At 43.0% G+C, this 21,608-nt stretch overlaps 1 protein-coding gene across 1 annotated transcript; it reads left to right on the top strand.

Moving 5' to 3' along the window:
• Positions 1 to 7,418: 7,418 nt before the first annotated feature.
• Positions 7,419 to 10,200, top strand: LOC129530280 (testis-specific Y-encoded protein 3). Its single transcript, XM_055377139.1, has 6 exons — positions 7,419 to 7,927; positions 8,535 to 8,612; positions 8,745 to 8,856; positions 8,958 to 9,103; positions 9,211 to 9,292; positions 9,988 to 10,200. The coding sequence occupies exons 1-6, from the start codon at positions 7,574 to 7,576 to the stop codon at positions 10,002 to 10,004; spliced, it is 789 nt and encodes a 262-aa protein (XP_055233114.1). The 5' UTR covers positions 7,419 to 7,573; the 3' UTR covers positions 10,005 to 10,200.
• The last annotated feature ends 11,408 nt before the right edge of the window (positions 10,201 to 21,608 follow it).

Below are 21,608 nucleotides of genomic sequence, written 5' to 3'. Positions count from 1 at the left end.
GTCAAACTTTTCCTACATAGATAAAATTATTGGTGACTTTAACTCACTAGAAAACATAAACAAAAATCGATGTTTTGTATATGTGTAAATGAAAATATTTTTATTTCTATTAGTTATGACATGCAAACAAGTAATAAAGTGAAAGTACAATAATAAACAATAAAATTACATAAGGAAATTTATGTGTCAAAAAATTCCATTGAGACTATCAATTTTATAAAACCATAGAGAACGCTTCATGAAACTACATTATACAGTACTTTTTAGTATTTCACTTACATTTTAAATAATCAACAAATTAAAGGAAATTCTGAATCATTATTTCTTACCAATATCATTATTCTACTCAAGAAATTCTTTTGAGATTAAATATTTTAAATACAACGTTAAAAACAAATTGTATTCACTCAGCTTTTGATGAAATAATACTTCTGTATTTGTAATCATGTTAAATATATCTTTCTCCTCACAATGGATCTTTTGTAACACCAGTGTTGTTATTTCCTCTGATACAAACCCTGTGACATCTCAGGGTGTTACTGTGTCCATACATTACATACCTCCAGAGAGCAGGCTCCAAACAGATGGAAAAATTATATCTGTGACAAAATTCTAGGAAAGGGAATGATAAAATGGGAGAATAATTTCTAAATTTCTAACTGTTCATCAATGGATTTGGATATATTTAGATATAGACAAATATTTGCACACTGCAAGTTTGCACATGTGCACATAAATTTATAAGAGATACCCATAATGTGTGGGTTGTGTAATCTTTTAATTAATTCTCAGTTTTACATGTGGGAAACTTGATAAGAGTTTACCTTCATCAAATACTCAGTTTGAAGTACTATACTCAATTTGATGTAAAGCCAACAAAATCTCTGTCAACATTCATTTCAATTAATCCAATAATATTAACTGCTGATAACTTTATTCTCCTTGTCCCCTGTTAACAGCTGAAAGTTGATTCTCACCCTAATTCAGCACTCAGGGTGTCATCCTCAAGAGACTGTCACCTTGCTTTGGATTGTGACCTCTGACTCCACCACTTTCATCCTGTAGCAGTCCTACCTTTGTGTATTTAACGAACTTTGTACATGGTTAAAAAAATAAAAGTGCAGTGAAATGTCAGGCCATGCTGTGAAATGTTCCAGTGTTTCTATATCTCAAATTGACCTTTCATGTTATAGAAGATAAGAAAAACAATTCATTTCTTAGTATTCAGTCCAATGCACCCTTTCTTATTAATATGCCAAACCTGTCCCTTCAAAGCACTGACATCCAAGCACAGCTAGATGTATCAAAATTTATTCTCAACAATAACCATTATGTTAATAACTGTTGCCCAGATCTGGACCCTGCCTGTGAAATCTTTGGTTGGAAATTGCTATAATGGCTCAAACTAGGGGAATTACTATTTTTGGCATAATTACCGCTATCATCTTACTGAAAAATATCATATTAGATGGCAGCTTTTAGTTAGATAAATCCTTTTGATTAATTTTTAATATCTATCATTTATGATATTGTACAAGTAAAGATCTTTGATCAGTTAAGTGGTTAGCTGAGAAATGAGTAAAATAACTCACAGCAATTCAAACATTCATTTACTTACTTGAAGTGACATACATCATTAACTTCTGCTGAAAACAAATTTGGAAAATTGCAAGTGCTAAATTGCTTACTAAAGCATGTATTTCAGGGTATTTTATAAAACTATCCATGCCATGTATGATGCTTCACCAGCCAGGATAAAGCTTTAGCATATACATATATATATATATATATACATATATATATATATATATATATATATGCTATACACACATTTAGCATATATATAATACACATATATGTGTACACACACACACATATATATGTACACACACACGTATATGTACACACATATATATGCTAAAGACTTTATAGATATATAAAGTCTTTATGTATATATAAAGACTGCATATACGCATAAAGACTTTATATATATAAAGACTATATATATAAAGCATAAAGACTTTATATATATATAAAGACTATATATATAAAGCATAAAGACTTTATATATATAAAGACTAAATATATAAATACTATATATATATAAATACTATATATAAATACTATATATATATAAATACTATATATATATATAAATACTATATATATATATATATATATATAAAGTCTTTGGTTTTTAATGCATCTCTACATTTGTCTTCACAGCCTCAACAAAAAAAAACACCCATGTACTTGACTTTCAGCTCAGTTGACTACAAGTTATTAGGGTTTAAGTAAACAGAATAAAGATTTCAAAATTTGGTGACCAAATATACGAAATCACATTCTCACCATAAGTAATAATTATTATCAAGTGCCACTGCAAATGTAAAGTTGAGAGAAGAAATTAAGTCTAATATATTGCAATATTCTAAAATCTAAAATTTCCTCTTTGAAGTCTGGTGGTTCATGCCTGGAATCACAACTCTCTAGAAGGCGGAGAAGGGAGGACTGCTTCAAACCCAGAGTTTGACATCAGCACAGGCTACACAGCAAAAGCTATATCTAAAGTGTAACTACGTATTTAATTAGTTAAATTGGGCATGATGGCACACATCTGTTGTTCTATTTACTCAGGAGTTCACGGTTGAAGTTAGCAGTGATCACACACTGCACTTCAGCCTGGGTCTTGAGGCAAGACTTCGACTCTACAAAATAATTCATTATAAAAAGCAAAATAAATTAAAAAAGAAACACTTTCAGGTGTTTTTTGAAAGTTTGTATAATTGCTCTAAAATCCTAGACATTGTTTAAAATTGAGCAGTTCATGGGGGATTGGGCAGTGAACATTGTTTATTTTGTTTTCCAAAAATTAGGATAAATATTTATATAAATATCTAATAATGTTTTATACAATAATTATTGAGAAGTGTCAAGCCATTGTGTTCACAGATTTTCCTTCAAAATATTAATTTGAGAATGAAGAGAAGAGCAATAATTGGAATGTACTCTGAGAAGTGTTACAATATATGCAATATAATAACTTAGTTGGAGAGGAAGAAAGTTCTTAACTGGGTTTACAGGGGTGTGGGGAACCTTCTTAGAACAGGAACAATTGACAGCATCTGTAAGGACACAAATTTGCAAGAATAATGTTTGGGAGAAAGCATTGTAGAAAAAAAGAAACATTCTTTCTATCAATGATAGAAGTACAACAGTGTATATGATGCCATCTGCTGAATGCTTAGACCATTCTAGCTCAATAAATATTTCTTGAAAGAATCCATGAATGGAAGATATTGGGAAAAGGATTCCAGAAGAGATTTTCAAAATCCTATAAAGGAAAGGTAAATAGCCTGGACTTTACAATTTTTGCCTGCTTTTCTTTATGTTCTTTTTATGTTTACTACCTCATAAGCTGTTTTACTTTTTGGTCGTCTCACAAATATCAGGCATGAATCATTCCTGAGAGTAATTCTCTCTTCATCCCTTGATACTGTATTTGTCTTTGATACTCCTTTGTGTGAGACCCTGGGTTTGCATGCCCACAGCTACATCACTCACGTCTCCCTGGCACTGTTCTGTAATAGAGAGCCCTGGCCTCTGGGAGGTAGGGATCCTAGGCTCCCATAAAAATTACTTCCTCTTTCAGTTCAGTCAAGGGGTAACACTGCAGAGATAAGAGAACAAGAAGATGAGAGAAACCAGTTTGTTTCCTTTTCCTTCTCAGTAAGAGGTATGTTTCTGCAGTGATTCCATGCCTGCCGGACATGCTATCTGTGTTTCCATTTTGCATTCAGTGAGCCTAATCCTAGACTGGCTCTTCTAATGCCATTTTCTCCAATTGTCTTCTCTAAAGGTACTATTTTGGAGTTTTAAATTTTAAAATATATTGATATGGAAGGAGGGCAGGGAAGTGCCTGGTAGAGGGGGGTGTGGTTCTTGGCTAGGGATCCACCATCAGGCCTGTGCTCACTGACCTAGGTGAGGACACACACTTCTATTTTCTTGCCCCAGTTTGTGAGGACATGCATTTCTGTTTATTTGCCCAAGTGCTGCATTTTCCAAGACCACCCTGGCCTGCCATACCCCCATCCTGCGCCATAAGAAACCCTGAGACATTAGCAGGCAGATACACAGCAGGTGGACATCGAGAGGAACCATTAGCACAAGAAGACACAGCAACTGGACCTCGAGAGGACACCAGAGCAAGGAGAACACAACGACTGAGGCAGCAGGCCACCCACCACAGAACACAAGGTTTCATGGGGCTGTGGGAGGACAGCTCTGAGCTGTCCCATTCCAAGGGAAAACCACCTTCCCACTCCATCTCCATTCTGGCTCCCCATCCATCTACTGAGCACTTCCAATCAATGAAACCTTGCACTTATTCTCCAAGCCCATGTGTGAGCCAATTTTTCAGGTACAGCAAAGCAGATAAGCCCAGGATGCAGAAAGCCCTCTGTCTTTGCAGTAAGGCAGGGTGTCTAATTGAACTAACACTAGTAGCCTACAGATGGATAAACTAAATTAGCACCGTGTAACACATGCCCGCTAGGGATTCAAGAAGTGTAAGCATTCACCCATAGATGATACCTGGGGTCAGAACCCCAGATCCCATCCTTATTGATCTCCCAGCTGCGGGTAATAAGGGATGCTTTCCCATTCCAATATGAATCTGTTTCCAATGCAGTGTATTCTGCAATATTGCAGTGTTACCTTATTGCATATGTTTGACAAAATAAGTTACAAACTATAACTAATCTGAGAAGAAAACAAATGGTGGAGAACAAGGAAAAAAAATGAAACATTATGTTTCACAATGAATGTTAACTATTATAGGTATGATTAATCAATACACGAGACCAGCCAAGCAGGTGCTTTATGTCATGAGGGAGCACTACTCCATCATCTTGGGCTTTCATTCTGGGACAGAGAGTGTGAGCAGCTATAAGGTCAGATAGAGAAGAGGACACAATCTGGTGAGGTGTGGATTGTGTCCCACAAGTGCACCTGCAAAAAAGGTGAAGACAGATGACACAGAAATTCCTTGCAACTGCATTCCCACATCCTCTTAATTGCACAAGCCATGCACACCAGGGCCCGGTGTTCAAGTGGGAGTTCTCCAACATGCCATGAACATGTAGAGTACAAACTGGGGCTGTGCACTTAGAGGGCTTTCAAACACCGGGCCAAATGGGAGTGGGATGGATTGATGCTGGGTGGGATGTGGCCTCCACAGTTGCTCTTTTTTTTCTGACTTCAATCTTCCTCATTGAATTAGGGTTTCCTTGGTCTGGCTCATTGTCTTCCATACTAAACATTTCCCAGTTCACAAAGGATGACCCTCATAGGAATCCATTGTATGATTGTTTTCTTCTAAACACTGTCACATTTTGATGGCTCGGCAGCTTTAATATTTTTAAAACTGTAAATTCCTTTAGAGCTGCCAACAGGGAAACTCTTGTTTTCCCACTTCTATCGGAGGGTGGCTTGATTCATATGGAATGAGAAGCAGGCAACTGTGTCTAATATTTGCCGGGTAATCTTGGCTCTGTTTCATTTCATCTGCACGTCTTTTCATATTGTCACAGGTCTCTTTCAATAGGCTGTTGCTGGATGGGACTCCCTCTCACCATAGGTCTTTTGACTGCAAGGAATTTCAGAGAGCAAAGAAGACTTCAGAGAGACTGGCTGAGCTCCAGGTTGTGGGTCATGGTTGCATTGTTGGGGGTGAAGATTTTCGCAGTTTGCAGGAGGATTTTGAGTCCTCTGACAAGAATCATTGAACATTGCTTTGACTCCAGCATTTTGCAGCTTCTTCTCTCAGGTAAGCATTGCTTTTTCTTGGCTTTCCTAGGGATTCCACATTGCCCATCAACCGAACTACTGGACACCATTTTCAGGTTTGCAATTGGCACAGATGGCCTCTGAGACACTGTCACAACTTCATCTGCCTATAGGCAAGGCCAGTTCGAGGTGGGAGAACACTGCTCCACCTTGAAATTGCCTTTGTAGTGGTTCCTACCTTTCCCAGAGAGCCCCTGCAAGGCCCAGGATGAAGGGAGGCAGTGAGATCAAGAGCCCAGCCATCTTTTGCAGACACCCGCCTCTGGGGTCTCAGGTGTGATTCCATCACATAAAGAACCCTCAACAACTCACTGGCCCCTGTCCCAATCCCCAGGGGACCTGGCTCTTGCACATGGTCTCTTTCAGGAATGGAGTCAGAACAACAGTTTCCAGTGACCACCTCCATATGCCACCCCACGTCGGGCTCCACCTCAACCACCACCTCCACCTCAGCCATGATGTCCTCCACCTTCAGCACCGCCTCCTCTTCCAAGGCCGCCTCCTTGCTCTGTACCCCTGCCGTCCTCTCCAGCATTGCCTCCAGCCTGAACACGGTTTTCTCCTGGGTGCTCCCACAGACCCCGGCCTGCGCAGCCCAGCCCAGCCCATACCCCGCACCCGTAGGCTCTGGGGGCCCGCTCCCCAGCAGACCCGCTCCCTGAAAGACCCACGGCCCTCGCCCTGCTGAGAACCTAGTCCCACACCTACGTGGACCCAGGTGTCCTGAGGAGCTCCTATGGACCCGCAGATCCCGCACTGGCCATAGGTCTCGGTCCCCAGAAGCCTCAACTGTGCACAAAAGCTCGGGAGCCAGAGGCCCCGGCCCTGGGCTTCCAGAGCCCCACCAGCAGGCACCGCAGCCACTGCTGCGGCTGCGGGAGCCTCTGGGTCGGCAAGGCAGTGCACAACAGCGTGTGCGCAGGCCGACAATGGCCAACCCTGGCGGCTGGCCTCTGGTGTGCCCAGGGCATAGGACAAGAGGCCCTTTGGAATGCTCCTTGGAGTACAGCATCCTCAGGGAGGAAGCATGGTACTCGGAGCCTCTATTTGCCTCAATCTGCGAGAGTGTGTGCCGGGGCTCTGGCCTCTACAGCAGATCAATTCCACCTCAGCACAGGCAGGCGACTTTCCTCCCACGTGCCCGCCCCGATCACTTCCCCCAGGACACCCCTGCCACCCTTGCCCCAGCAACCAGAGAGAGTTCTCTGGATCTGCAGTATTACTTCCGTACCATCTACCTGGCCTGCCTAACGAAGAGAGATGATTCCTGTGTTCGTGACACATAGAGATGTTCATGGCTTGCCACACTCAGAATGTCAGGGCACAGGGCTGCCATGGCCACAATTCCAAAGGCCACGCAGCCCGCGTGTGCCTGGATGCCGAGCTACCCAGCCCAAGTTCCAAGGGCTTCTCGGAGGAGGCTTGGGCAGGGAAGGCGGGAGGTGGGGGACTGGAGATGCAGGCCCGCCAGTGGCTGTGCCGCCCAGGGAGACGCCCACCGCCCTCCCATTGATTGGCCACGACGGGAGGAAGTCTGTCTGGTTGCGGCCCCTTGGCCCTTCACGCGCAGTCCCTTAGGGGGCGCCTGGAAGCCCGGCGCATGCGCCCTGAGGGCTCGCTGACCTACCGGGTGCCATAGAGGCTGCGGCAGGGTTCCTGTGGCGTGGGTCGGGCAGCACAGGCCTTGGTGTGTGCGAGTGCGGAGGAGGGCATCGCCTTCAGGATGGAGGCTGTACAGGAGGGGGCGGCCGGGGTGGAGAGTGAGCAGGCGGCTTTGGGGGAGGAGGCGGTGCTGCTGTTGGATGACATAATGGCGGAGGTGGAGGTGGTGGCGGAGGAGGAGGGCCTCGTGGAGCGGCAGGAGGAGGCCCAGCGGGCACAGCCTGGCCCTGGGCCCATGACCCCAGAGTCTGCACTGGAGGAGCTGCTGGCCGTTCAGGTGGAGCTGGAGCCGGTTAATGCCCAAGCCAGGAAGGCCTTTTCTCGGCAGAGGGAAAAGATGGAGCGGAGGCGCAAGCCCCACCTAGACCGCAGAGGCGCCGTCATCCAGAGCGTCCCTGGCTTCTGGGCCAATGTTGTATCCTTCTCAGTGTTTCTTCGGCCTTTCTAGTGGAGAGGTGCTCTCGGGGAAGTGTAAGTAACCGATGGGCAGCTCGGCGTCGATGTGACTCTTTGGGGAACAAAGGGGAGTTGCCACGGACAAATGTGGCTGTGGAAAGCCGGAGCAGGCGTGGGTACTATCGTCCTGCATGCGGCAGAGAAACCCTTGGTGATGCCGAGCAGCAGACGTTTGGGGCATCTTTTTGAAGAGCAGAAGCGAGTTCAGACCAGAAGAGGTTTTTCAGTGAATCAAGCTATTTTTAAGGGAGTGTGATTGCTGCCCCTTGCTAGTGTGTTCTGGGACTGGGCGTCTTCGGCTATAAGCAGATTGTGCCACTCCTCAGACACCAGCAAGTCTCTGCAAATCGCGCCTCCCCATGTCAGTGCAGTCAGCCTCAGAATTATACACCCTCTGTGAAGGCAAGAGGCCTTAGTTTATGGGGAGGGGGAGGCGAAAGGAGATCATACATGGAAGCAGATCTGAGAAATTCCCTACCCCAGCCTCTGGGTGCTCTTAGGCCTTCTTCCCTGTTGCTGCTCGCTTTTCCTTCCATCGTGTGTAAAGTCTCTTTGACCTAAATCAGATTGCAAACCACCCCCAGATGTCAGCCCTGATCACTGACGAAGATGAAGACATGCTGAGCTACATGGTCAGCCTGGAGGTGAGGCCAGGAAGACTGAGGCTAGAGGGTTTAGCGGGGGAGGGTAAGGGAAATAATTCATTCCTGTAAGCAAGAGTGGGTGGGCACCTCACCCGAAAACGTATTTAAGCTTTCTCCACCTTGTCCTGACAGGTGGAAGAAGAGAAGCATCCTGTTCATCTCTGCAAGATCATGTTGTTCTTTCGGAGTAACCCCTACTTCCAGAATAAAGTGATTACCAAGGAATATCTGGTGAACATCACAGGTGACAGGTGGCTCCCAGGATGGGTAGTGGAAGGAAGATGGTGGGTGGATCATTGCCAATGTGATCCAGCCCCCTTCCCACAAAAACTCCTGTCTCTGTAGAATACAGGGCTTCTCATTCCACTCCAATTGAGTGGCATCCGGATTATGAAGTGGAAGCCTATCGCCGCAGACACCGCAACAGCAGCCTTAACTTCTTCAACTGGTTCTCTGACCACAACTTCGCAGGATCTAACAGGATTGCTGAGGTGAGTCCTCACTGGGAAACATGAGAAATGACCCCGGTGTGTTCCCAGCTGCTTGGTTCACCTTTCTGAGCCCTGATGAGGCCTTTCCCGATTGAGTCCCCTGACAGATCCTATGTAAGGACCTGTGGCGCAATCCCCTGCAATACTACAAGAGGATGAAGCCACCTGAAGAGGGAACAGAGATGTCAGGTGAGCCGTTAGTTGGAACTGGAGCTGTTTGATGCCCAGTATAAGGGGGTTGACACACCGGTCTATTCAGGGAGCCTGGGTGCTCATTTCAGAAATGTAGAAATTGAGGCTCCTTTCGTACATGTAGAAATTCCTTGAGAGGAATACAGAGAGTGACAGAATCCAGGACATCCGTGGCATTGGGCTGAAAAAGGCACATTAGAGACTGCACTGCAAAGCAGGTTGTAGCTGTGGGGTCTTAAGCCCAGGGAAGCATCGTCCATTTCCAGAATCACTGAGAAGGAAAGCTGAAAATCATTCACTTCAGTCTGTGGCACTTGATTCCATGGCTGTCAACCCCACCGGCACTCATCCTACCAATCCCATAAGATTGGGCTCCCTGAATGTGCGTCCCGGTCATCCTTACCCCAAACCACAGAGGACTGTTTAGATTGATGGATTTCCTTAAGCTGTTGCCCCATCAGACTTCTGTGTGCTTTTAGTGTACAGTGCGTCTTGTTAGCTGACTCCCCTCACAGAGAATACTGGGAATAGGGCAGGGATTGCGCAGAACAGTTTGTAACACATGGTAGGAGGAAGTTTCAGAGAACACAAATGGGAAAGGGATATCCTTTTCTCAGCGGGCCCCACAGTTGAAACATTTCAAAGTTTGGCTCAGAGAAAATGCGTTTTGACATGCGTTTGTGTTTCTCTAGGGGATCCCAGATGTTGAGTTGAATACGATGGAGCATCAGACTTTACCTAATACAGCAGAACTCCTGAAAAGTTATGACAGTATGCAGGATGGCAGTACTCAGCATGGTCTTATGCACAGGAACGTAAGGAAAAAGAGATCGAGTCACAAAAAGTCAGACAGGAAGGGGGGTAAACTTGGATTGTATGGAATGAAAAATAAACATTCTCAAGGATGTGTGACTCTGTGTCTGTGTGTGTGTGAGTGTGTCTCTCTGTGTGTGTGTGTGTGTGTGTGTGTGTGTATGTTTATCCACTTTATTCGGGTGTCATAATGAATTGATCGATCCATGTGCTTTATTCTCTTCATGGAAATAACCAGTCTGCGTTGGAGCTGGGCCTCTAAAGTTGTAGAGTGAATGGGTGTGGGATGTGTTGAGATTCTTCCTACAGGACAGAGTGGGGGAGGTAAAAGCAAAAGACAGCTTAGTTGGAGGCTTACTTCATCCTGTGGAAGCAGAGATAGTTCAAGGAATGGGGTTACTGGGTTTCCAGGGCCCAGTTTGCTGGGACCTCCAAAATCCTTCATTTTGGGTATCATCATACACAATAGATAAGCACAGGATGATGGAAATCTTAAAGTTCACTTTCGTGTTGAATCCACATGTTCTTTTAAAGGTGAATGCGTAATCCTTTTCAGGGACAACCAGCCTCTCAGGACTTCTGAAACATCAACGTGAGAAGAAATGGGCATGTAAGGTGTATGGAGGGACTGTGGGAAAGTTGACAGAGGCATGTGGGAAGGCATTCAGGATACGCTTTTGGCATAGATGACTAAGGGAAAACACAAACTTACAGAAGTGAGGGGAAAGGGGGTGGATTAGTGGAATATAAGATTGTTGGAGAATCCATCCATGGACTCTTGTCACTTGATGACCCAGGATATGGACACTCTTGTTGACGTTTACATCTTTAGTTGTTTTAAGCTTTTCTCCAAGATTCTGTGTTAGGTGAGGAGCCAATAACGTATGTAGCGAACAACACTACGAGTGCATTTTGTGCTCTTGCAAAGTCTAGTGAGGCTCTATTCTCCCTCGTGATTGGCACTGCAGATTGTATCTGGAGCCCAGGGCCCTTTAATTTTCTGTGGCCTCTTCAGCATACTTTGCCTAAGGTTTAGAACGTAAAGTGAATATAGTTGTGGAGTATGTGTTGCAAGCCTCACAGAGGAGGACAAAACATACAGCTTTCATTCGCCAGTGGGAGGCTGCTTCCCAGGAACACCTGTGTCTATGCACAAGACAAGGGGTTGCCTCTGTCAAGGATGGGGCAGGAGGTTTTCAGGTTCGGAGGCAGAACTTTCTTTCCTGTTCCCAGGTGAAACAGTTCCAACGTGAGCATCCATGTTGGCCACACGCCAGTAGAGTGCTAACATTCCTGTCCCGTATAGACTCTGGTCAGCACAGCTTCTGTGAGAAGAGCTATGTCGTTTCAGGGAAGAGGGTTTGTCAGTCAAAGTTCATGAATCTGTTGTGGTGCCTTCAATATGCATTCTACCCCTCCTGCTCGGTATCAAAGCAGTTGAGCTTTGAAAATCTATGGCCCGGTTTTGTCCCTGCTCCTATGCAGACCGCTGAAGCTCTGGAGCGGGAGTCTTGTCCTCCTCTGACTACCGTCCCCCTGACCCACAAACACAGGAGAAACAGGTTTTCTAAGCAAATTATTCTGAAAACAGTCGGAACCCTTTGGCCCCCTCCAGCTGCCCTCTATCCTACTGTGTGCATGTCAAAGACACTGTGGTCCAGTACGGTATCCCTATAGTGGGAATGGGGCAACATATTGGTGTGTGCACTCTGGGCAGCTCAGATTAGGAAACTTATGGGGACTTGCCTATAACGAGGTCATCTTAAAATGTGTTGCCCCAAATTTAATGCATAGGAAAATGTTGAGGAAAGGGTCTTGCAATGATTTTTCTAGGAGGTAAATAGATAAGAAAATGACCGTAAATAGATGCCAGGGCTAGTTTTGGAGCTAGCCTGTTTTAAAGTGGTGGTAAGGGAGGAGCATTTTCCAAGGCAGGCAGCAAACCAGGAACTGTCTACAATGGATGGGCGTGCCATGGGTTGGTGGTTCAGCCATATTGCCACCCCACCGAGTGAATGCAGCAGACTGGACTTCTTCCTTGAATCCTACGTGCCATTCAGTCTAGTGATTTCACATGAGATCCCTTCTTCTGGTATTATCAGAGATCGTGCTGAATTATACAGGCTGTGTAACGCTTCTTCCACTGAATATCTGTGCACGTGGGCCACAGACGCTAAGGGCACTGACAAATTTGCATTGTGCCTCAGTAACTCGGAAGCACATCTGTGATTTGTACTGACAGGGACTTGGTGTCTTTTCATGTTTAAACTACCACGTGTGTGTGTGTGGTTGTGTATGTTTATTTCTCTGCACGGGTTTGTATGTTTTCTCTGACTCCACCTATGTCTCCGTGGTTCCGATATTTTCCCACACTACCTGCGGCAATTTGCACATGCCTATCTCTACAACCATTGTAGACTTTGTATCTGTGTCTTTGAACATCTATCAGTCTCTCTCCCTTCCTTTTTTCCTTTCCTTCCTTTACACCCCTCGTTTCATCCTTCTCTTGCTTCCCCACCCCACTCTCTCCATCTGTATCGTCTATCTTTCTATTCTCTATCTGGGTTTACTTTCTAATTCTGAATTCAAGGGCATTGAATTGAAAAGAAGCACTCTTTGTACCTTTATGTCTATTACCTCATTTGGGGAATTTGGCGTGTTGTTATTTACAGTGTTCTCTCTGCCCTTTCTCATTGCTCACCCCAGCTGGGGCTGTTATTATGTGAAAGCTGGTTTCCTTGATCAGATCACGTAGGCTCTAATGATATTTCGTTTATTTTGATTCTCCTCACACTACATAGTTTTAATTTACCTAATGTGACTGTGTTTTTGTTTGTTTTCCGAGAATGGGTCTTACTCTGTCTTCTGGGTTGGACAGCAGCCCCATGATCTCAGCCCACTGCAGCCCAGACACCACACACCCATGTGATCCTCTCAACTCAGACTCTCACACACCTGGCAGTACAGGTGCATGCCACCCCTCCCAGCTATGTATTAATTAACTAAATACTTACTTTTTGAATGCGGGTCCATGTTGCCCCAGGCTCATCTGGAACTCCTGAGTGCAGGCAATCCTCCCACCTCAGCTTATCAAAGTGCTGGGATGACAGGTGTGACCCATGGCCCTGCCATGGCTTTGTGATTTTTGCTTTGTTCTTCCTCCTCCTCACGTCTTGTTTTGAAACATGCACTGAAGGTTTCAATTCCTGGACTATAGTCTCTGCGCCTGGAATTTCTATCTTTCAACTCATCATCAGCATTCATTGGGATTTTCATATATATATATATATATATACACATATATAAAAATACATATATATACACACATATATACATATGTACGAATATACATGTATATACGTATATATGCACATTTATATACATATATACATGTATGTATGTATATATATACATGTACACATATGTATTTATTTCTCAAGTTACGGAACAGTCTTGCATTCTTTCCTGTGTCATGAAAAAGACTTTGCTAGAAAAGAAAAGCACTGCTTTGGAATAAAATATTTTATTTGCATTTATTTTGTTAAGGCACTTTAAAAATTGTATGTTTATTTAAAAAATGTCATATGAAATGATACATATTTATAACTTAAGGCGTGATGTTCAACAGGTCGTATACATTATGCATTGGATACATCCAGCCAATCAACATATGTGTGACCTCACATAGTTGTCATTTTTGTTGTGAAAAAAGTTGACATGCACTGTATTAGAATATTTTTAGAGAAAGAATATGTTACCACTAGTTATAGTCCGCATGCTGAAGAAAATATTTTTAAGCTATTCCTCCTTTATAACGAGAAGTATGAGTTCTTGATCGAGCATCTCGTCAGTGCACCCTCTTCACCGCAGTCATTGGAGTCACTACTTCTGTGAAGTCCGCTTTTTTGATTTCATATAAGAATGAGATCATGTGCTATTTTCCTTTCTGATACCTGGCTTATGTCACTTAACAGAACGGCATGCAGACATTCAGCAGATTCCCACACATTGTCACAAGTGGCAGGATTTCCTGATTTATTATTGCAGCGCATATTTCCATTGTGCATATGTGCTTTTGCCCCATTTTGTAATCCACTTATCAATGGAGGGACACTCAGGTTGCTTCCATATTTTGGCTACAGCAAAAATGTAATGAGTGCAGCAATAATTGCATGGGTGGACGCACCGCTTCAACATACTGATCTGTGTACTTGTGGGCTTGCCCGGGTATTCTGATTTGCTGGATCATATAGTGGGTGGTTCTATTTGTAGATTTCTGAAGACTGTGTATACTTAAATAAGAGCCATAAGGCTTCTTTAATGCCTGCACTAATTTACATTCTTCCCAAAAGTGAGCAGGGAATTCGTTTTCTCTGCATCCTCACCAGAGATTAGGTTTTCTTTTCTTTCTTTTTTTTTTTTTTTTGTTTGTCTTTCGGATAATATGCATTCTGACTGAAGTGAGAAGAAATCTCATTGTGTTTTTGATTTGCATTTTCGTGAAGGATTGGGGATAATGAGGACTTTTTAGTATGTCTTCTGGGCAACCGTATGTCTCAGTTTCACAAATGAGTCTTCGCAGCCTTTGCCCATTTGTTTTCATGCTATTGAGTTATTGGGAGTTCCTTATGTACTGTGAATATTCACCCATTAACAGATGTATGGTGATCCAATCATTGCTCCCATCCTAAAGGATGCCCCTTCTATATGTTGAGTTTTCTATGGTGTGGTGAAGCACTTTAGTTTGATATGATTCCATTCTCTATTTTTGATGGTGTTTACTGTGTTCTTGCAGTCACTTTGAGACCATCATTGCCCACATGGACGCCATGGAGCTTCTTCCTTGTGATCTCTTCTGCTATTTTTATCGTTTCAGATCTGACACTGGAGTTTGGTGATAAATAATCCACTTGTAAAATCCTTTGTGTGGCTATTCAGATTTCCCCAACCTAGTTTATAGAAGATACTTGATTTTGCATTGGGCGTTCTTGTTTCTTTGGGAAAAGGCGGTGAGCTGCAAATGCAGTGACTTAGTTCTGAGCTCCTATTGTTTTTCCTAAGCTCTAGTCTCTGCTTTTCTGCCAGTGCTATTGTATTTTGGTACAAAAAGTTTTGTAGTAGTATATCATGAAGTTAGGTAGTGTGGTGCCTCCAGCTTTGTGCTTTTTACCGGATTGCTCTGGGTTTTCAGGATCTTCTGCCCTTGCATAGCAAATTTGGGATTCCCAGATTGTTTTTCTAAGAAGAATGTGTCAATGATATTTTTACCGGGGTTGTATAGAATCTGAGGATGACTCAGGTAGTAGTGTGATGTCAATGCCGTTTAGACAATGTGCGTGTTTGTGTGCACATGCTCAGGGCCAAGAGACACTGGGTGTCCTCACCAATACTGAGGTGGGCCTTAATATCCAGCCAGATTGCCTTCCGGAAACACACAGAATGTCCTGTTCTATTTTGCCATCTCTTCACATTTCCTCCCCTGTGAGCCCTGTGTGGTCCTCCAGATTCCCTGTGCGGTGGCCTGCCTTTTTTGGGGTGGGGGTTGCTGGGTGAATGAGGATGGCGGAGGGGACCAAGCATGTCAGTGGAGCGTGGTGTCATCCAAACGGTACTTAGCAGGCCTGGGAGAGCCATTCTGGGAGGACGCAGACCTAGACAGGCCTCAGGTGGGCATCTGTGTGGAGGGTGAGAGAGCCCTGGTTGAGCCCAAACTGAACCCCAGGTAGAAGCAAGCCTCAGGACAGGGAAGTAGCTAGCAAGGGATGATGAGGCAGCTATCTCTTGATCCTGGCTTCCCACCCATTGACCTTGGCTACTTATACCTATCAAGCAGATTATGGTTCCCCCATCGTGAAATGTGGGTACCACAGTTCCCTGATGGGCATTTCTCCACCAGCCCATGATGGCCTGAGTTTGCCTACTGCAGTCTCCTCCCTGAGCCTTGGCTTCTCTATGTGTGTCCTACCTCCAGGACCCACAGGCCTCTCAACCCCCCGCCCTGGGCTGCTTCCCTGGCCTCTTCTCTGTTCCCTCTCTGAGGGCCTAACTCCCTTGGGTAGTGCTACAGAATATTGAGCCACAGGCCCTGGCTGATGATCTGGGGGACTGGGCAAATTGGTCGTGACAGGTCAGGTTCTGGTTCAAAGCCAATTCCTCTGATGCCAAGGAATGTCGAAGAAGGTCTTTGCCATGATGCCCCATAGCTGCCCCACCTCAGCGATCGTGCCGTAACCTGTGCAGTCACAGTCAGACAACCAACTGAAGAAGCTCAGGCCGTGACCTGCGGGAAACTCGGGCTTTCGCCTGCATGACCCTAGAACCACTGGAGTGCAGTGGAGCCAGTCACCCTGTATCCTGGAGGGAGACGAGTCAGGAAGGCTCATGCGAGGCCCAGCTTCCGAGGTACTACCCCCTCTACTCCTCATGGAGGATGCCAACGCAATACTCCTTAGTCATCACTTTGTTTCCGAAGTAAATGTTGTGATGAAAGGCAAACTTCTTCCTGCCACTTGTATTCAGGGTGGCCGAGTTCCTCCACCGGCCTGTCCAAGGAGAAACAGGGCTGTGAAGGGGCAATTTCATCTAGGTGGGCTGAGGTGGCATTCTAGCCGGGGTGAAGCATGAGTTTCCCCTTCCCAGCTTTCCCGCTGAAACACACCTGAGCCCCAGAAGGACCTCAACCTGACCAGGACCTTAGCACCCTCCGCCAGACCCAGGCTTTCCATCCTGACCTGCACATCCAACAAGCAGCTTTGAAGGATTGTCTCATGGTTTCTGAGCTCCTTGCTCTCACCAGAAAGAATCAGAACTTTTAAATTGTTCTTTATGCCAACTTAAATTTTTCATTTTTACTACCTCATGTTTTGGATGAGGCATGTATTTTTACATTTATTTTCACCCTTATTGTACCTCTGTGATAAACTGCTTGCTTACATTCATACCATAATTATCGCTCAGGTTACTTGTCTGTTCCTAAAGATTCACTGAAACGAAGAATTTATATATGCTTGTATCTTTCAGCAACCGTATGTCAGATAGCACTGCACATTACTGCAGAAATCGCATATACAGGTCCAAAGGGAGACGAAGAAGAAGAAAGCAAGCTTTAAAGTCTATGGAAACCATTCCTAACAGCATATCAGAAACTCACAAATAACAGTGAAATCAGAGAATGATCACAGCCAATTCCATTACATACCTAGACTGAAATATGGAACTTCAAAAGAAAAGAAAGTTTAGAACTTTGGGTTTGTAAAAATTTTCCTATATAGATAAAATTATCGGTAACATTGTCTCACTAGAAAACGTGAACAAAAATCCATGTTTTTCATATTTGTAAATATACATAGTTTTATTTCCATCAGTTATGACATGCAAGCAAGTATAAAGTGAAAGTACAATAAAATGATATATGGAACTTTCTCAGTCTTAAAATATTCCATGGAGACTATCGATTTTATGAAAACTATAAAGAATGCTTCATGAAACTACATTGTACAGTGCCATTTACTATTTTACTTATATTTTAAATAATCAAGAATTAAAGGGAATTCGTCAACATTATTTAATACGAATAAAGTTATTTTTCTTGAGTAATCCTGTTGAAATTAAGGATTTTAAATAAAACATTAAAAACAAATTATATTGACTGATTTCAGCTTTGGATGAAATCATACTTGCGTATTTGTAGTAATGCAAAGCATAACTTTCTCCTCACAATTAATCTTTTATAACGTCGGTGTTATAGTTTTCTCTGACACCAACATTGTGATATTGCACAGCTTTGCTGCATGCATACATTACATGCCTCCAGAGAGTAGGCTTCAAATATATGGAAAAATTATATTTATGAAAAATTTCTAGGACAGGGAATGTTGAAATGGAAGAGAATTTCTCACTTGCTAACTGTTGGTCATGGATTTGTATATATTTGGATACAGACACATATTGGCACACTGTGAGTTTGCCCATGTATATATACACTTATATGAGCAACCCATAATACTTGGGTTGTGTAATCTTTTAATTAATCCATAATTGTATGTGTGTGAAATTAGATAAGGGGTTACCTTTTCTTTACTCGATTTGATGGAAAGCCAAAAAAATCTGTCAACCTTCATTTCAATTAATCCAATGCCATTAACTGCTGGTAGCTTCATTCTCCTTGTTCTCTTATGGCAACCGGAAAGTTAATTCTCGCTCTAATTCAGCTTTCAAGGTGCGATCAACAAGAGACTGCCATCTTGCTGTGGATTGTGACCTCTGACTCCACCTCTGTCTTCCTATTGCAGTCCTACCTTTGCATACGTAATAAACTTTGTACGTGGTTAAAAGGATAAAAGTTCAGTGAAATGTCAAGCCATGCTGTGAAATGTTCCATTGTTTCTGTATCTCTAATTGTAATTTCATGTTGTAGAGGCAAGAAAAACAATTCAATGTTTTTCTTAGTATTCAATCCAATGCACTCTTTCTTAATAATATTGCAAACACATCCCTTCAAGGCACTGACATCTAAACATGGTTGGATGTCTCAAAATCTCTTCTCATTAATAACCATTATGTTAATCACTGGTGCCCACAACTGGAATTGGACTGTGAAAATACCCTGGTGGAAATTGCTGTAATGGCTCAAACAACTGGAATGACTATATTTTTACCTGAAAATATCTGATGAGCATAGACATGTGATGTGTACATGAAGATATTGTACATTAACAACATACCGTCACTGCCACTTAATTGTAGGTATCCCAAACCTTTGAGCCAAACGGAGCTCAGGTGCTCCCACAAACCAAGCTTTTTCCTCCACAGATTTCTTTCTACGTCAAAAAGCCACAACTCCAGGCCTGGCCTGGTGGCTCTTGCTTGTAATTTCTACATTTCGGGAAGCCGAGGTTGGTGGGTCACTTGAGGTCAGGAGTTCGAGACCAGCCTGGGTAACATGGCAAAAACCTGTCTCTACAAAAAATACCAAAATTTGCCAGGCCTAGTGGCACTTTCTTCTGGTCCCAGCTACTTGGGAGGCTGAGGCAGGAGAACTGCCTGAACCTGGGAGGCAGAGGTTGTATAGTAAGCCAAGATCAGACTACTGCACTGCAGCCTGGATGACACAGCGAGACCATGACTCAAAAAAGAGAAAACAAAAATGGCGACTCCACTTGTTCACTGGTTGAGGTAAAAAATCCTGGAGTTGGCTGGGCACGGTGGCTCACACCTATATTCCCAGCACTTTGGACTTTGGGAAGCTGAGTCGGGCGGATCACATGAGGTCTGTAGTTGGAGAGGAGCCTGGCCAACAGGGTGAAGCCTGGCTTCTACTAAAAGTACAAAACATCAGCTGGGCTAGCTGGGCGTGGTGAGGCATGCTTGTAATCCCAGCTACTGGCGAGGCTGAACCTGGGAGGTTGAGGGTGTGTTCAGCCAAGATCCTGCCACTGCACTCCACCCTGGACTACAGAGCGAGAGCACCCTGTGAGAAACAAAGGTGAAGAGAACAAGAAAAAAAAATTAGAAAAATAAGACCCACTGCAAAAGTTTGCCACAGAAAAGATTAAACATTTCACCAACTTCTATCTTCTATAATGGAAGCCAAGGTTATTTGGACCAACCCTCCTGTCTTAGTTCATTTTCAAACAGCTGATAAAGACATACCTGAAACTGGGAAGAAAAGGTCTAATTGGAATAACAGTTCCACATGGTTTGGGAGGCCTGAGAATCACGGTATAGGTAGGAATAAAGGCACTTCTTACATGGCAAGGCCAAGAGAGAATGAGGAAGTACCTAAAGCGGAAACCCCTGAAAAACCCATCAGATCTCGTGAGACTTCTTCACTGTCACAAGATTAGCGTGAGAAAGACCAACCCTCATGATTCAATTACCTCTCACTGGGTCCCACCTGCAACACGAGGGAATTCTGGGAGATACAATTGAAGCTGAGATTTGAATGGAGACACACCAAACCATGTCACTTCCCAAACAACTAAAAATTCCCAATAGAAGAAACATTAATTATATCAAAAAGTGGCGGACCAAGCAGGAACTATTAGCCTCATATCTCAAGAAAGACTCTAGTCAAGGCCTAGGGACTACTCATGAAAAGAGTTTAATAGCCGACTCTCTCCCAGTGGATCTGGATTCCACCGGACTGTATCTTCACAGTAAGGGTGAAACAGAAGTAAACCCATTCCTATTTCCAAGCTCAAGGAACTTTGGTCAAAGTTCTCTTGGAGCTGAGCAGGACAAGGAGGCAAACAGAGAAAATTTGTGTCCCTGAGAAGTCATGGCCACAGGCTGGCTATCACACAGATTGTCAAGCCAGTTCCATATTGCATGGGTATTACGGAAAATCTCAAAACACACATTTGTGTGTGGGTTGTCCCAGAGTAGCAGGATCTGGCAGAAGGAAATTTCCTTCTAACCCTCAAAGAATCCACATAAATCTTGTTACATTTGGGATTTTACCATTTGTTTCATGAATGAGAATGGACTTTAGCTTTCATATCTTTTTCTGCACTCAGTTTATGTCTTGTTGGCATCAAAGTTCTGCTTGCCTCACACAAGGAGTTTAGGATTTCCCCTTTTTTATTCTATAGAATTCTTCATATATATTGAAATGTTCTGCCTGGGGAAAAATTCTGAGCCTAGTGTTTTACCTCTAGGAAGAATCCTTTATTTCCTTGAACATTTATGAGACTATTCAGATTATATATGTCTTCTTATATCAATTTTACCAAGCTATATACATAGAGTATATTTATCTTTATATAATATGTAAAGATAAGATGTAAATATAAAATATTTAAATATGAAAATATATATAGAAAGCTATATATATATGTCTATATATATAGACAGATTATAAATATCTGTCTATTTGATCTAAGGTTTGAAATTTGTAGGTTAAGGTGTTAATGATATTTCCTTATTAGCTTCTTAATCTATCCTGTATGTATGGTTGTATACCTTTTAAATTCTTGTTTTATCTGTGCTTTCTCCCTTTTTTTCTAAACTTGACTGAGGGTTTCATTGTTTGTTATATTTCTCCAACAACCAAAGAGTGGCTTTGTAGGTTTTACTAATTTTGTCTACATCATTATTCCCACACTTTAGTTTTTCAGAATTGATTCTGTTGTTTCTTTTCTAATTCTTTGGGGAAATATCTACTACATTAATTTTCAAGTTACTACAGAAATATTTTTCTATAAACTCCTATTGTAATATCAGTTTTCTTGCTACTCACAGATTTAATCTTTAATATTGGCGGTATCATTACATTCTAAGTATATTTCAAATCCTAGTATGATACTCCATGAATTGCTGAGAAATAGTGTGTATAATTTTGTTGTTCTATTTCCACTTAATTTTATTTTTACTTCTGCTAACTCAGTTGAAAATTCTTTACTAATTTTTAAAATCCTTGAACTCAAGAGACGGAGGTTGCAGTGAGCTGAGATCAGGCCACTGCATTCCAGACCGAGTGACAGAGTGGAACTAGATTTCA

Source organism: Gorilla gorilla, chromosome Y (assembly GCF_029281585.2).
Source record: "Gorilla gorilla gorilla isolate KB3781 chromosome Y, NHGRI_mGorGor1-v2.1_pri, whole genome shotgun sequence".
Taxonomy (NCBI): Eukaryota; Metazoa; Chordata; class Mammalia; order Primates; family Hominidae; genus Gorilla; species Gorilla gorilla.
This window is presented reverse-complemented; position numbering and strand designations above follow the sequence as displayed.